The following is a 14,429-nucleotide window of genomic DNA, read 5'->3' as shown; positions in this document are numbered from 1 at the left end:
AGGGATGACGCTAGCACCACGTCCCTGCGTTTCTCGGCTGAAAGCCTCTTATCACAGGAGCAGCTTCCATCCCAGGAGGCTGTTTCCTCGTGCATTCAAATTGAGTCCATCTGTCAAGAACAACCCTCCTTCCACGAGCGCTTCCTTTGGGCTAACCTTGGTCCCAGCACCCTCAAGCTGTCCATTAATCTCTTTATTACCATTTTGTGCATTCGTTCCCCCTTTGCAGGGGGAGAAGGACTTCTCCCTGGCTTCCCACTGCCTTGGGATGTCTCCTTGGTCCCCTCCACCAGGCTGGCCCCCTGCTTGTCCCAGCATGAAGGATGAGGACATCCTCTCTGTTCCCATCGTGGCTGTTTTTGGCCTTCAGCCCTTCTCTCTCTGTCTGTATCAGAGCCGTCTGCCACTGGGCCAGCCTGGGAAGCTGGGGAGCTCCTGTTCCCCTGCTTTGAGACGTGGGATGGAAGCAGCTCTGCCCGTGCAGCCCCTTGCCTGTTTCTGCTCCCTTTTTGCAGCCTCACCCCCGAATCCCTCTGCTCTGTGGGCTCAGCCACGTGCTAAGGGGCTGTGCTCCTGCCTCGTCCCGTGCTGTATTTCTCCATCAGGTTGCAGAGGCTGTGGCTGGTGTAGCACATCTCGGGGACGTCTGCTGAAGGACGAGGTGCGGGAGATGCTGAAGAAGCCCAGCAGAAGGGGCAGTCTGTGCCCCAGAGAGCTTCCAGCCGAGGAGGAGAGGCAGCGGCTGCCTCGGGGCTGCTTAGCTCCAGGAAGCAATTAGAGGCTGCTGGGCAGCGCGGCCGTCTGCAGTCCGAGCACGTCACAGCCTCGCTGACCTCGACTTTTGAGTGAGGTTTATGAGAAACGAAGCAGAGGTGGGACACTAATTGAATCCCTGCCTGGTACCCTGCCTGCCCCCGAGCCCGGAATCAGAGCGGGCGCTGCGAGTGCACGTCGGGAGCCTGCCTCTAATGAACAGAGCCGAGAGAGTGGGGAGATGTGCTGACATCTCGCCTCGTTTATTATCTTCTGGGGCCTGCAAACAAGAGGGCTGAGAGCAGCAGAGTGGAGAGCTGTTGGCATTTCTGGAATGGCTTTACGCTGCTAATTTATGGTGTGAATATAGAGCAAGAAGTCTGGGGTCCGTGGAGCAACGGCAGGGAGGACTGACCTCTCCCAAACTTGGGTTGCTTTCCGTGGTTCTTTTGGAATCATCTGGACTTAATCAGTGCGGTAACTTTTAAAAATCAGTGTTGCCCCAAAATATATACAGTCAGTTTCGTTTTCAGTGCAGCAGCATTTGCTGTAAGTAGAGGGTTGGGTTTTTTGAGAATAACTTTCAGCGTTCCAGCTCCGCCGTGCACCAGCCTTGCTTTTAAATTTATAACCTTCCAAAATGAAAAGTAAATTGATTGTGTTATTCCCAGCCCTTTTATAAAAGTTAACATTACAAAAACAGATGTGCAATGTGGCCTTGTAGATTACAGTCTGGGCTTGGGGTTTTTGTTTTTTGCTTTTATTTTTCTTGCACTGCGCCGTGTCCCTGAGGAGCAGAAATCTGCCTTTTTCCAGCAGGAGGAAAATTGTTCTGTGTCTAAATTGCCTCCTGCTTGCCTTCTGCAGGATGCTGCAGGACACAGAGCTCACAGGAAAGATAATGCTTTTACAAAAACATGCAACTTAGCAGGGAATTTTTAATTATGAATGTGCATGAGAGATCAGATTGCCTGGTAATTTGGTAGTGCGCTAGCAAGCCTCGCACCTCGAGGACATCCATACAAATGTGACCCAGGGAGACAGCGATTAAAAGGGGGTGTCGAGCAGATTATTGGTCTCCAGCCTCCTTTTGGGAGGCAGGTAAACACGTCCTCACTTCCCTGGTCCCAGAGGCCCTGACTGGCACAGCACCAGCCCCTGTGCTGGAGAAGCAGGGTCCCAGCAGGAGCTCCCCTGGTTGATTTGGTTTATGGGGGCTGAGCTGCTGGAGGCTGCGCTGTGGCAAGGCTCTGCTGTGTCACCAGGGCTCTTGTGGCCACCAAAATCCCCAAGGAGCGAGTGAGGGGTCTTTGGAGGGACAGAGAACATCTGGAAATGCTGCTGGTGGCTTCGGAGGCGGCGAGAAATGGCACGGCATCCATCCTCCGCCTTCCCCAGCCGTGCACGAGCGCTGCGGTTGATTTGGCTGAGCGTGGCGAAAGACAGGGAAAAAATAGGATGTGGGTTCATGAAGCTATGGCTTGTGGACAGGCATCGCTCCCCAGGCTGCCAGCATCGAGCTGAGCAGGCAGAAGTGGCCACAAAAACGGGAGCGGTTGGTGCCAAGCATGCCCCCGGGTGAGACCATCTCCTGCTGCTCCTCTGGGATTTGTTCCCCTATTTTCCATGCTTTGGTGTGGTTTTTGTTTGCTTGTTTGCTTTAAAAAAAGTTCCTGCTCTGTGAGAACTGCTGAAAGGGCTCCATCACTTCCATAAACCTGGCACGTAGAAATTATTGTCTTCTATTAGTCACTTAAAAGGCTGGGTTGCTTAATTATTTTGATTACAGTAATCACTTATTTATAAGGTGGGGAAAGCGCCAAGTATTTCCAAGCCGAGGAGCACGGTACCGGCTGTGGCAGAGGAGGCAGCGTTGCAAAAGCAATTTTTCCCCCCAAATGTCCATGATTTTGCTTTTCCTCCTTGTGTCAGTGACAGTGCCCAGCCCGTGTGCGCTGGGCTCTTCCCTCCTGCTCTGGCAGCTCTGCTGGTGGAGGAAGAGGCCTGTGAAGGAAAACCAGGCTCTGGCTGGGTAGGAGGGGTGAAACATGGAATGGAGACCCAAGGATAGAAGGAAAAGCAGGGAGGAATGAAAGGAAAATGATGCAAGACCCCCAGGGCACAAAGGGTCCCCGTGCGCTGCCTTCCTGCCACCCCCAGCCCTGCGCTTCCCCTCGGCGAGGGCTGTGCCATCCCTGGTGGGCACCCCTGAGAGAAGGTGCTCTCATCTGCAGCCCTGAGCCTCCCGTGCTCACCCAGGGAAGAGGCTTAGGTAATTATTTTGGGGCTGAGGGGAAGGAGAGGTCTGGTGGAAGTTGGCCGTTTCCTCCAGACGCCGACCGGTGGCATCCTGCTGCTGTTTCCATCCTGCAGAAGGGTTTTTGGTTTTGGTTTTTCTTTTTCCCTACAAGCGTGTCTGTCTTCCTCCCCGCTCTATCAGCCTAATAAAAAGTTATTACCTCTCCTCACAGACCTGCCTTTCAACTTTCGCTTTGTCTCCCACATGTTTCTGCTCAGGCATCTGCCGTGCCTCCCCTCCTTCCCAGCGAAAGCCGTGCTGCCGTACGGCCGCCTCCATAAAAGCTACTAATTCCATTACCGTCCATTAGAAACTCCTCTCCTGCAGCTCCCGGAGGAGAGGGGCACAGCACAGATCAGAGACCACAAGAAAACAAATGGCCACTTTGAACAAATCGCAGGGCTGCTTGCCAAGTGGGGATTCCCAGCTCTTTACCAGCCACCCTCGCTTCCTGCTAATGAAGAGGTAAAATGGAAGCGGCGAAAACCTGCAGTTTATAATCGCCCGGATTTATCCCTTCAAAGGGTTTATTACAACCTTTTTATTTTCCTGCGTGGAAAATGTAATCTTATCCGGCACGCTGGCTGGCCCAGCTCTGCTCGCCGGGTGCATTTTGCAGCGGAAAGCTCTGGAGCAGCAGCAGCCTGCCGGGGGCACGGGGGGGGCTCCCTGCTAAAGTTGCCCAAATGCATGGAAGCAGTCGAAACGTGCATTGCGATGTGGCACTCGGAGAGCAGGATTTCAGTGCAATTAGCAAGCTGATGCTTTCAGCAGCTGCTTGCGACGCGGTTGCAGTGTATCAACAACGGGGACCGCTGAGATTTGGAGGAGAAAGGAAACAAAGCAGCTAGCCACGCCGCTGCCGCCGAAACGCCCGCTTCCCTGCCATGCATCCAGCGGGCTGGGGGCGTACCCGTGGTCCTAGCAGGGGTCAGAGGCAAGAGGCTGTAGCAGAAAAATGCCTCGAACCCTGAATTTTTACCGATGCTGTTTTCAGGCAAGCCAGGCTGCTGGCACCGGTGCGGTTCGTGTCCTCTCCGCTACGCCGGGGAGCAATGCCAGTGACATTCGGAGTTCAGCGAGCAAAATCCTATTAAGATAACGTCACGGCCTTTCTGTTTTACTGTTTGCAAGCCAGCCATAACATCATTAAATTACACAACAGGGAGGTGCCTGCTGCCAAGGAGCTCTGCTCTAGATAAGACGTGGGTTGAGCCTCTGCCAAAATTCGAGTCGATCTGACAGGGAATTTGGAGCTCGTTCAAGGTTTGATTCACAGCAGAAGCGGCGGCGCGCAGGTAAACGCCGTGCAGGATTGGTCCCCGGGGCAGTGGTGGTGCCGTGCCCTGCCTTGGGGGCACGGAGGTGTTCGGCATGGCCACGTTCACATCCCTGCTCGCCTTCAGCGAGACATCAAATCTGGCAGGGCATGTGGAGGAATCCGAGGCAGCTGTCGGCAGGTCCTCGTGGGTGCTTACCTCTGCTGCCCCCCTTCCCAGCCCTTTCTGGGGAGCTGGAGGCAGGCTGAGGGCTCCAGGGACCGGTGCTGGAGCTCACACTGGTGATTAAAGTGCCTACGGTGTGAGGAGGATTTAAGTGTGTCCTCTCCAGCTGGGGCGCAGCGAGTGGGGTGCAGCGGGGCTTGCTGGAGGGCGCACGGGGTGGGATTGGCCTGGGAAGTGCTTCCCAGGTGTGCTTCCCAAGGGGGAAAAGCTGAAACCGGTGGCACCGGGCTCATGGAATTGCTCAGGGAAGCTGCTTGGTTTGTGGTGCCACGGCCAGGCCAGCAGGAAAAGGAGGGCCACGTGGCAAAACAGCTGGCGTGCCCCATCCGCTGCGGCTCCTGCAAGCCCCCTGGGCACAGGCTTTGTGCCTCGCGCCCCTTTGCCGATGCAGGTGCCAAGGTTTGGCTCTGGGCTCTCCAGACCCCAAGTGATTCTGTGCCCGTGCATCATCTGGTCTTCAGGCTCCCTCTCCAAGGTCCCCTGGGGCGCCCCGATCCGGCACCATCCGCAGCTTGCCGTGGTTCAGCTGAGCTCCCCTCATCAGCAATAATGGGCTTTTTATCCCATAGCATCTCCTATGTGGTGGAAATAAAACCCAGCGAGGATGCTGGGGGCTTGGTCTGGCTCCTGGCATTTAGGGAAGTGGCAGCTCTGCGGAGTGCCCGGGCTGTTGGTGCAGAAAGCCCCGTGTCACCGCGTCCTCCAAGACAGCACATCAGGACGACGTGACTTAAAGCACAAACGGTGCCTTGAAAGCAGCTTTCTGAGCATTTTCCGTTAGGAAAGCTTTGTTCCCATCAAAGGCTGCGGAGATACAAAGCCTGCCCTGCGCCGTGGTTCCGCTCGGCGTTCCAGCACTGCTGTTACTGCTTTCCCTCGTGGCCGCGTTTTTGGCACCGCTCACTCCGGGGTCCCAGAGGAACCTCGGTGCTGCAGCAACCCCAGTGCAGAGTGGCTGGGAGCTGCCGCTAGGTGCCTGCCCCACGAGGGGCTGCAGCAGCTCTGGCAGTGACCTCCTCTCACAGCGGGGTTCTGCACATCTTCCCCGCAAAGAACCTGAGCTTAACACGGTCCCACGGGCGCTGCGACACCCGCGCCGCTAAAGCCTCGTCTCCCAGCCTGGGAACTGCAGAGCTGCGTACGTGCAGGAGGGAGGAACACCGTGCCATGTCAGGCAGGTCTGCGACCTCCCCGTGGTTCTCCAGTTTCCATAACAGCAGGAGATTCGGTCCTGTTGCCATAGAAAACCTCCCCGTGCAGGTTTGCAGGGTGCTGAGCCGTCACCAGAGCCGCCGCCTCGCAGTGCGCCCGAAAGATGCCGCGCGGCCCGGAGAACAAATCAGATGGTGTTTCCTGCCACCTCCTCAGGAAAAAAATAAATAAATAGTGTCAGATTGACAGGTTGGGGAAGCGAAGGTTTCTATCGACACAGCAGAAGCTGTGCCTCGTCTTGCTGCCTCCTCCTGCCTGCAGGAGCACGGTGCTGAGCCGCGAGGGGCACGAGGCGCTCGTGCTGCCACCACCAGCACCCGATCTCCCAGCTGCTGCGGGAAAGCCGTGACTTTGAGCCTGTAGTAGCCCATTTCGTATTTTTAGAAGAGCTGGGGAGGCCAAATCCCTCCCCCCGGCTGGTGAAGCAGCTCCCCAGGAAGCTCAGTTTTGGCTTGGCTTTGGAGCTCTGCCTGGGTTTGCCCTCCCCTTGCCACGCCGCAGCCCGTTTTTGGGGATCTATTTGTGCTGCCTCCCCCGGGGAGGGCAGGGGTTGTCCCCGCTGCCAGCCCGGCCACAGGTTGCTGCAAGGGCCAAGTGCTGCAGCTGGTGGCCACGTCCCCTGTGGCTGCTACTCCCAAGGCTGAGCTGGTCACTAACCCTTGGCTTGCTGCTGTCACGGCTCGGGGTACACGCCTGGAGGGCAGCAGAGCTCTGGGGATGGGACCTGTCCTTGTCTGGGACGTGGGAGCCTTTCAGGATGAAACCTCTGTGGCCTTCTCTCATCCTAATTGCCACGGGAAGGGACGGTCTTGCCACTGAGATGGCCACAGGGCTCCCAATGGGGTGCGTGCCCCAAACAGGGAGCCTGGAGGTTGCAAACCACGCTGCGCGCTGCTGATCCCCTGCTGATCCCTCTCCTTGCACCACACTGGGCTCCAGGGCAGCAAGAGGGACAGGGAATTTTTAGGGCTGCCACACGGGCTGGTTTCCCTGGCGGAATTCCCTCACATTCCCTCCTGCTTTGTTGCAGGTGACTCCAGGTTTTGAAGGCCAAGAAGGGGAGCTGCTCGTTCGGGGGCCCTCGGTGTTCCGCGAGTACTGGAACAGACCCCGGGAAACAAAAGATGCTTTCACGCCCGATGGCTGGTTCAAAACAGGTACTGTGTGCTCTGCCCGGACCAGGGAGGTCGGTGGTTTTCTGTGCTGGGTCTGGAGAACGGGATCTGGGTTCACCTCGGTTCTTCATGTGCACTGGCCCTAATTATTCAGCCAAGGAATGGGGGATGTTCGGGGCTGCTGCACCACGCTTCCTGGGGGCTTGAGCCCTGCGGCCTCAGCACCTGACACCAGGTCGTGGTGTGGCTCGGTTTAAATGAGCTTTTTTGGACGAGAATCACGGTGAGTGTCCCCAACAGGGGAACAGTTTGGGAAGGTGTCAGAATGCCAGGATGTCGCCTTCTGACATTTTTCAGAGTGAAAGGTTTGCGTCTTCCAAACAGAGACCTTCTGTTTTGAATCTGGGGCTCATTTTATTTTACGTGGTATGTTTCTGAATTGCAAAGGTAATTAATTAATTTATTTATTTATCTACCTACCTATCTATTTATTTATTCATTTTCCTGGGTGTTCCTGGGATTTGCCCTTTGGACTGGGAATAAGGACTGGTTTTGAGACATTTAACGTTTCCAGGGACGGGAACACCTCTGGTGTTCGATTCCTTCGGATCAAATTTCACCAGTTTTCACCAGAAGATAATATCCTGATAGCAATACTATATATTGTGGCACACCTTGGTAAATTTTATCTAATGTTTGCAAACAGAAAAAAAAACATCCTGTTATGCTCAAGCTCTGCTGGCAGCGGGTGTAGCCCCGGCTGCCCTACCTGCAGCATCCCCGGCTGGGGCGGCAAAGCCTCGAAGGGGAGCTCTTGAGGCTGATCCTGTCCGTAATGTGGGATAACAAATTCAGGAGGATCCTGTGCTGAAGGCTTTTCCCAGGCGGAACAGACGTGACAGACCATGAATAAGTGATGTGCTTCGATCTACGCCTCCCGCTCTGCGCTCAGTGCGCCGCACGCAGCGCTAGAGCTTGGCCTCCTCGGGCAGAGGTTCCCGTCCCCCGGGACAGCTCTGCGAGTCGGATTAAATTATAAATTATCCCTGCGTCCACAGCGAGCACGGCGGTGCCCTGAGATGGCTCTGCAGGCTCTGGTCCCAGCGTTTGAGCGGTCGGTTCGTATCTCCGGCCACCCTTCTTCCTGCCACCTCTGCCACCGGCCACGAGCGGTTTGGAGGCTGGGATAAACGCCCTCAACGCGTTTGTCTGGTGGTGCTGAGCCCAACCGTCCCCTAATCTTGGCCGTGCAGGAGGGTGGGATGCCTGCTGTCCGCCTAGCCCTCACGGACAAGCAGCCCTGACATTCCCATTCCCCTTTTACCCCGCGTTAGCGGTGCCATCCAGGCACCGGGGTGGATTTCTGATGCCCGCTCTGTAATCGTATTTATTGACGATTTGTGACAACGCCGTGATTTATTATCACGGCTGCTCTGAACCAGACACGGGGCTGCCCTGCCGGGGGTGTCACCGCAGGTCCCGATCCCGTGCCAGGGCCACGTTTGGTGCCGGAGCAGGGGCAGACAGCGCCGGGTGCGGGGCAATCAGCTCTAAAAATTTTTGTAGTCAAGGCTCCTGATGAATATTTCAGCTGCAAAGGAATAGCATGCATTAATTATTGCAAAGAGATGTCTTTAGGAGAAAATGATTTTGAAATTCAGTTTAATTTCATTGTAATGCGCTGCAAACAGGAAGGGAGTATGTGTGTTTAATTGGCTCTCGGGGGTAAGGCCTGGAAGATGGCATGCCTTTGTCACAGGCCATTAGTGATACAGACTGCATAATGAGAGAGTACAATCAGCTCACAGCTGCCGGCTCCTACGGGGAGAGAATGATATTAAATAGAAATCAGTATAAATTAAACTTAACCCTTTCGCTCGCCGAGCGGAGACGCAGAGCTGGGGATAAAGAGGGGAGCGGAGGCACCCGCCTGGGGCTGGGGCCGGGTCGGAGGGTGCTGAGGACACACCACAGGCAGCAGCCCCCGTGCAGGCAGCCTCTGGTACCCCTGGGAGCAGCCTCGGGAGGAGGACAGCCTCTTCATTCTCTTCCCCACCCTTTTTCCCCCTCTTTTTGCCTTTCTTTCTTTTTTTTCCCCCCTCTCCTGACTGCTTGCTCCATCTTTCCTCACTGCCAGGCCGTCAGGGCTGTTTTATTCTAAGAAAAAAAGGCTGGTGGTGCTGAGAGAGACCCGCCAGCTCGCCCTGCCTGCCCCCAGCCCTGCTGGCAGCCTTCAGGTGGTTAATTTTGGAGAGGAGACCAAGCTGGCAGGGTGCAGGTCCCCTGCGCTCCCCAAGGACAGAGAGGTGCGCGCTCAGCACCAGGAACCAGATTTGGAGAGAGCGAACTTGGAGGCAGCGTGGGTAACTCCCCAGCTGGAATTCAGCACTCTGCTGATTGCTAATGGCACTCCGAAAAAGCAGCAGGTCAGCAAATGAGGAGTAATTACCGCAAGGGAACCACGAGCGCTGCTCGTGCTGCGCCTCGTGGTGCCTGTGCCACCAGAAAGGCTGCTGGCTGCTGTGGCACCGCGCGGGGACGGGGCACGAGGGCAGGGTGCCCAGCATCTGGGAAGGTCCAGGGCCACACGTGGGGCACGTATTACTGCTTGTCCTGAGCATCAGCACCCTGGGGCTCCACCTGGGCACCTCCACTCAGAGCTTGCACACACACAGAGCCAAGAATTTGTCACCGGAGCTCGTTCCCTGCCTCCCCCATCGCCTCTTCCTCCCCTTCCAGGCGTGCTCCCGCAGTGACAGGTCATGCTCAAAACTTGCGAACCACATGAAGTGTTCCATCAGGTCATTTTCCAGGCTGCCTTCTGCAGTTTCAGGCTCACAAAGGGATCTTTCATTTTTAAGTCCTCTCTGGCTGCAGACCATCTATTTCCCAGTACCTTCCTCAGGCCAGTTCTGTTTCTGGTTGCAGTTCCTGTAAATCAACCCATCGAGTGTTGTTTCAGAAAATATATGAACCAAAATAAAAAAAAGACCCAACGCTTGCATGGCAGCAGTCATTTTCCTTTTCGATTGGCAGCTCTTTTATTAAAACCTCTTTTTCTCCCACGAAAGTGTCTTACCAAAGGAAGCCACATCAGGTTGAGCACTGGGGATGGCCATTCCCCCCCGTGACAGCAGGAAAAATGAACGGGGCAGGCTCTGGCCACCAGCACTCACACCCTGCTCTGCTTCTGGGGAGATCTGGGAGAGACGAGGAGCTCGGAGCAACAACTGCAGACTTGTTTCCTCCCCCTGGGGACCAGAGGAAAACGCCACGTGCGCCTTGAGCAGGGAGCCTGTGCAGAGATCCCTTTGCAAATGTGCCTACTCCGTGCCTGCAGTTGGAGGAGGACCAAATATGTGTGTGTGTGTGTGTTACAGGAAGAAAAGCAGCATGATGCTGCCGTGACCTTTTGATGAATTCAAGATCTCAGCTCTTCTGAGAAGCACCCGAGCTCCTGGTGTGGCATCGCTGATTTACCGTTGCGCCCTTCCCCTTTATTTCCTCGGGTTCGCACCGTCGTCTGCCTCTCTCTCCGTGGCTCTCATTTCCATCCGAGTGAATTTGATTATTTTTATTGTATTAACGCTGTCGACAGAGCTGCTTGGATCAAAGTCCCCTCCGGCCATTTCCAGGGAGACTGCTGGGCATCCACCTGCTGTCGTGCATCTCCGCAGCACCCAGGGTGAGGCAGACCCGGAGGAGAAACGCCTGCAGCCGTCTGTCTGCTGTGCTGAGACCCCTTTGCAGCTGTCCTGCGAGGCAGGAGGCGATCTCAGAGCAAACCTGGGTGCCCTTGAGGCATCACCGGGCACACCCCGGGAGCTGGAGGACGGCAGCAGACAAACACCAGCTCCCAGCACCGCGGTCATCCCAATCCCCAATCTTTGTCCTTCTGTCCCATCATATTGCCAGGCTCTGGAGCTGGCAGGTTTTGAGTTTTTCCTGCCCAGGAGGCAACGAGCTGCTCGTAGCCGTGAGCAAGGGGACGGAGGATTTGGGAGCCTGAGGGATGTGCCCGAGCATTGCCTGCAGAGGAATCTGGCAGCACGGTGCTGTGCTCAGCGGGGAAGGAGAGGCTCAGAGAGCAGCCTGCTCCCCCAGGGAAGGCCAGCTTCCATTCACGTTTGCCCATACATCCAGAAAATTAGAATCTGGTGTATTCAGGGAGATTTATTTTCAATTACAGGTTAAGGCTGAGACATGAAATAGCACCAGGCTTGAAAGCAGTGCATAAATCCTGCAACAAATCCATGTGTCTCAGCCCCATATAATAAGATTTTATTGATTGCTATATTGTATCTGTCAGAGTAAAACTCTCTTAATGCATGCATCAGGATGGAGAAGATAGAAAGCTTGTTGGTCGCAGCATCTGATTCAGGAATCAATGCACTTTGATTAATATGTCGTTAAGAAAGTAAGAGTTATTTAACTTGTTTGATGCACACTTCGAAATGATGACTCATATCTTTTAAGTTTCTTTCTTTAAGCCGCATTTAAAAAAAAAAAAACAACTTTGTGGCTGTTTTTCCCATTGCTGAGTCCTGTTTTATCACCGAATTTGGGCTAGATCCCCTTGTGCAGGTCACGAAACCTCCGGGCTCACATTAACCAGAATTCCTACTGCCCCAAAGACTTCCCACATGGCACTGTCGAAGGCTGAAGAGCAGGGTAGACCTTTATTTCTGTATCTTTATTCCTTCTGGATTTCTGTGAAAGAGGGAGATCTAGGGAAAAAAAAAAAAAAAAAGCCCTCGAAGCAGGTGAAGAAGCCCAGCAGCTCTTGGGCTGGCTGCAGGGACCTGCTTGGGTCTGCCTTCAGGCTGAGCTCCCCAGGGACAGAGGGGAACACCCAAAAAAATCTGGTGTTTGTAGGAAACCCCTTGGGCAGCGGATGGCCAGACCCATTCCTGCCCTCAGGCTGCAGCCAGCAGCTCCCACCCTGTCCCTCTGGCACCGACTTTTGTACCTGGCACTTGCCTGTCTCCAGAGACAAGCAGGTGTTTCCCTGCCAAGGGAATTGCTTACATTTGTGGGAGTAGCACTGCCACCTGAAACAGAAATACTTTAGCCTGATCAAGGCAGGTTATAAATAGAAACGCATCTCATTAGCATCCTAATCTGCAGGTTTTCTGTTTGTTTGCAGTGTCTCTCCTAGTCATAAATTCAGTTAATGCAAATTCTATTTTTAAAAAAAAACGAGGCCTTAATTATAATGTGCTGCAGATGATGTGACTTATCAGTTCGGTGAGCCCATCGGATGAAGCTCTGGCTCCCTCTGAGGCTGGGTTTAAGGAGCTTCTTCTTAAGCCGTGCCGTAGTTTAAGCCTGTGAGTCAGGCGTGCGAGGCTCCATCTCCTCTTTTCAGTGATGGATCCACAAATGAAGGGACATGAAAGGACACCCAAAAAAAAAAATCCCAAACCTACCCCAAACACCTCTCTCTGTGCTGATTTAGGATATCCCCCTGGGTCTGCACGGGATGGGGCCAGAGGCTGCAGGCACCCACGGGATAGCCCCATGCTGCCCAGTGAAGTCAGGCCAGCAGCGAGGTGGGATCACATCCACCCAGTCCTCATTTAAAAGGTGTTTCTATAAATAAAAGCATAAAGACGTTTATTCCTTCTTCTTGAGCAATAAGGAGACAACGTTGTCGGTTTTGTCTGATGGTTGGAAGTCAAAGCATCATTCGAACACAGTGAAATGCAGCCCGTGTAATTCCATGCCTGCTTGCAAGACCGATGTTTTCAGCAGCTCGGAGTGACTTTGGGTTTTTGTAGCTGTAAATGAGAGCAGCTTTTGGCACAGAATTTGTTTACTCTCCTACAAAGCCCTGCTCTGGTTTTATCAAACATTGTGGATGCCAACCATGCGCTTTTTCGAGAACCTCCAGTGCACCGAGTCCGATTTCCAGTGGCACGGAGCGATTGCACCCCACCTGAAAGGCGGTGGGAACAGCAGAAACAGCAAGAGGACTGCAGGAGAGAGCTCAGGATGTGGGGAAGAAATGGGCTGAACCATCATCTTCCCCGTGGTACTTGGCAGCCCCTCCTGGATCACTGGCAAAGCTTTTGTTGGAGTGGCTACTTACTGCTGGATAAATAGCGTGTCTCCTCCGGGGCGAATTAAAAACCCCGTAGGGAAAGGTCAGCGTCAAAGCATCTGAGCGAGATCCCCGAGCAGTCGGCAGAGGTGGGGACGTGGTCCTGTTACAGGCGGTGTCAAAACCCCTCTCGTCTCGAGCGTGGCTGGAACGGGGCCCCAGGGATTTTCACTGGATCCGTGCTCGTGGTTCGGGCACCGGGCGCAGGGAGAGGAGGGTTTGTTGTGTCTGCGCTGTCACAGCGAGCCGTGACCACAGGGCTTTGGGAAGTCCTTCAGCACGAAGGGTGAACGCTGCCGAGCTGTCTGCAGAGCTGACCGAGGGGGTGGATTTACAGAACATTTGCAGCATGACCCAAGCCCAGGTTCTGCTAAATGGTGACGTTTTTTGTCAGTGTTTGTACTCCAGGCTGGCCATAATGCTTGAAGAAGGGCTGAGCATCTTTTTTTTGAGCATCTCTGGCTCCTGCTGCTCTGCACCCGCTCTGTTAGCCGGGACAGAGCATCCTAGGACGTGAGCGCTCCAGGCTCTTTCCTTTCCACAAGTCATCCCTGTGGGTTTCGCTCGAGACGACTGAGAGCATATTTACTTACGACTAATGGTCTTATGCTGTAAGCAAAAGTATGGGCTCCAGGATAGTTAAGCAAACAATTTAAGGCCGATATCCTTCCCCGTATCCCACCGCTGCCTCTCTTAGTCAACATCCTCCCATCGTTATCTCCGCTTTATTTAATAATTCGTCTCACGAGAGACCAGGACGGGTCACCGCGCTGAAAAGAAGAGGTAGCACTGTCTTTGGCTGAGGTGTAATTGATCCCTCAGCTGTTCTGCAGAGGGCAGAAGCCAAAGCAAAGGGGTTTAGTCTAAGGTTTTTATTATTACAATTATTATTTTTAGCCATGCACGCATGGCTGCCGTGCTCTTCAAAGTTCCACCAGCTGAGTGGCAGCCGTGTTCAGCGGGGCTGCCACACCTTGGAGCACTTACTTATTTATTACTCTTTGAGTTTTCTTTTTCATCTTGTTGTCTGCAGGGATTTCTATAAATATTTAAATGCTAATGCGAAAAAAAAAAAAAAAAAACAAAAAAAAAAACACGTTTTTCATTTTTACTTACCCATTTTCTTTTCTGGCTTGTCCTCTGGGCAAACCCATCTGCAGTAATTCTGGCTGTAAGCAGCGGGGGGGCTCTCCCTCCGCCCAGCCTACTTGTGTCATATCAGTCACCCATGAGTTCCTGCTAATGACGAGTGAACCTACAAAGTCTTGGCTGTCTGGCTTGCGGGAGCATTCAGAGGTTTGGCTGTTTTATCTGCTGCTTTCTGTCCCGGAGATGTGGTGCCCTCCGAGCAGGGCGTGCAGCCGCGGTCTGGTGGTGGCGGTGCGAGAGCCACAGCGGGGTGGGGAGAACAAGCAGTGAGGTCTTTGGGGACCAGCTGATGG

General features: G+C 54.1%; 1 protein-coding gene and 1 long non-coding RNA gene across 3 annotated transcripts in view; one reads left to right on the top strand and one right to left on the bottom strand.

The window, feature by feature from the left end:
• Nucleotides 1-14,429, top strand: part of ACSF3 (acyl-CoA synthetase family member 3) — a 53,709-nt gene that overhangs the window by 23,938 nt on the left and 15,342 nt on the right. For both annotated transcript variants that reach the window (XM_068693238.1, XM_068693239.1), the window contains exon 7: nucleotides 6,800-6,926. In XM_068693238.1, the coding sequence (XP_068549339.1) occupies nucleotides 6,800-6,926 (127 nt within the window). The remainder of the gene's footprint in view (nucleotides 1-6,799; nucleotides 6,927-14,429) is intronic.
• On the bottom strand, nucleotides 8,302-14,422 carry LOC137861778 (uncharacterized). Its single transcript, XR_011099839.1, has 3 exons — nucleotides 14,104-14,422; nucleotides 9,669-9,815; nucleotides 8,302-8,702 (listed from the first exon to the last, which is right to left on the bottom strand). It is a non-coding gene; the product is annotated as an uncharacterized lncRNA (long non-coding RNA).

Source organism: Anas acuta, chromosome 10, assembly GCF_963932015.1.
Source record: "Anas acuta chromosome 10, bAnaAcu1.1, whole genome shotgun sequence".
Taxonomy (NCBI): domain Eukaryota; kingdom Metazoa; phylum Chordata; class Aves; order Anseriformes; family Anatidae; genus Anas; species Anas acuta.
This window is presented reverse-complemented; position numbering and strand designations above follow the sequence as displayed.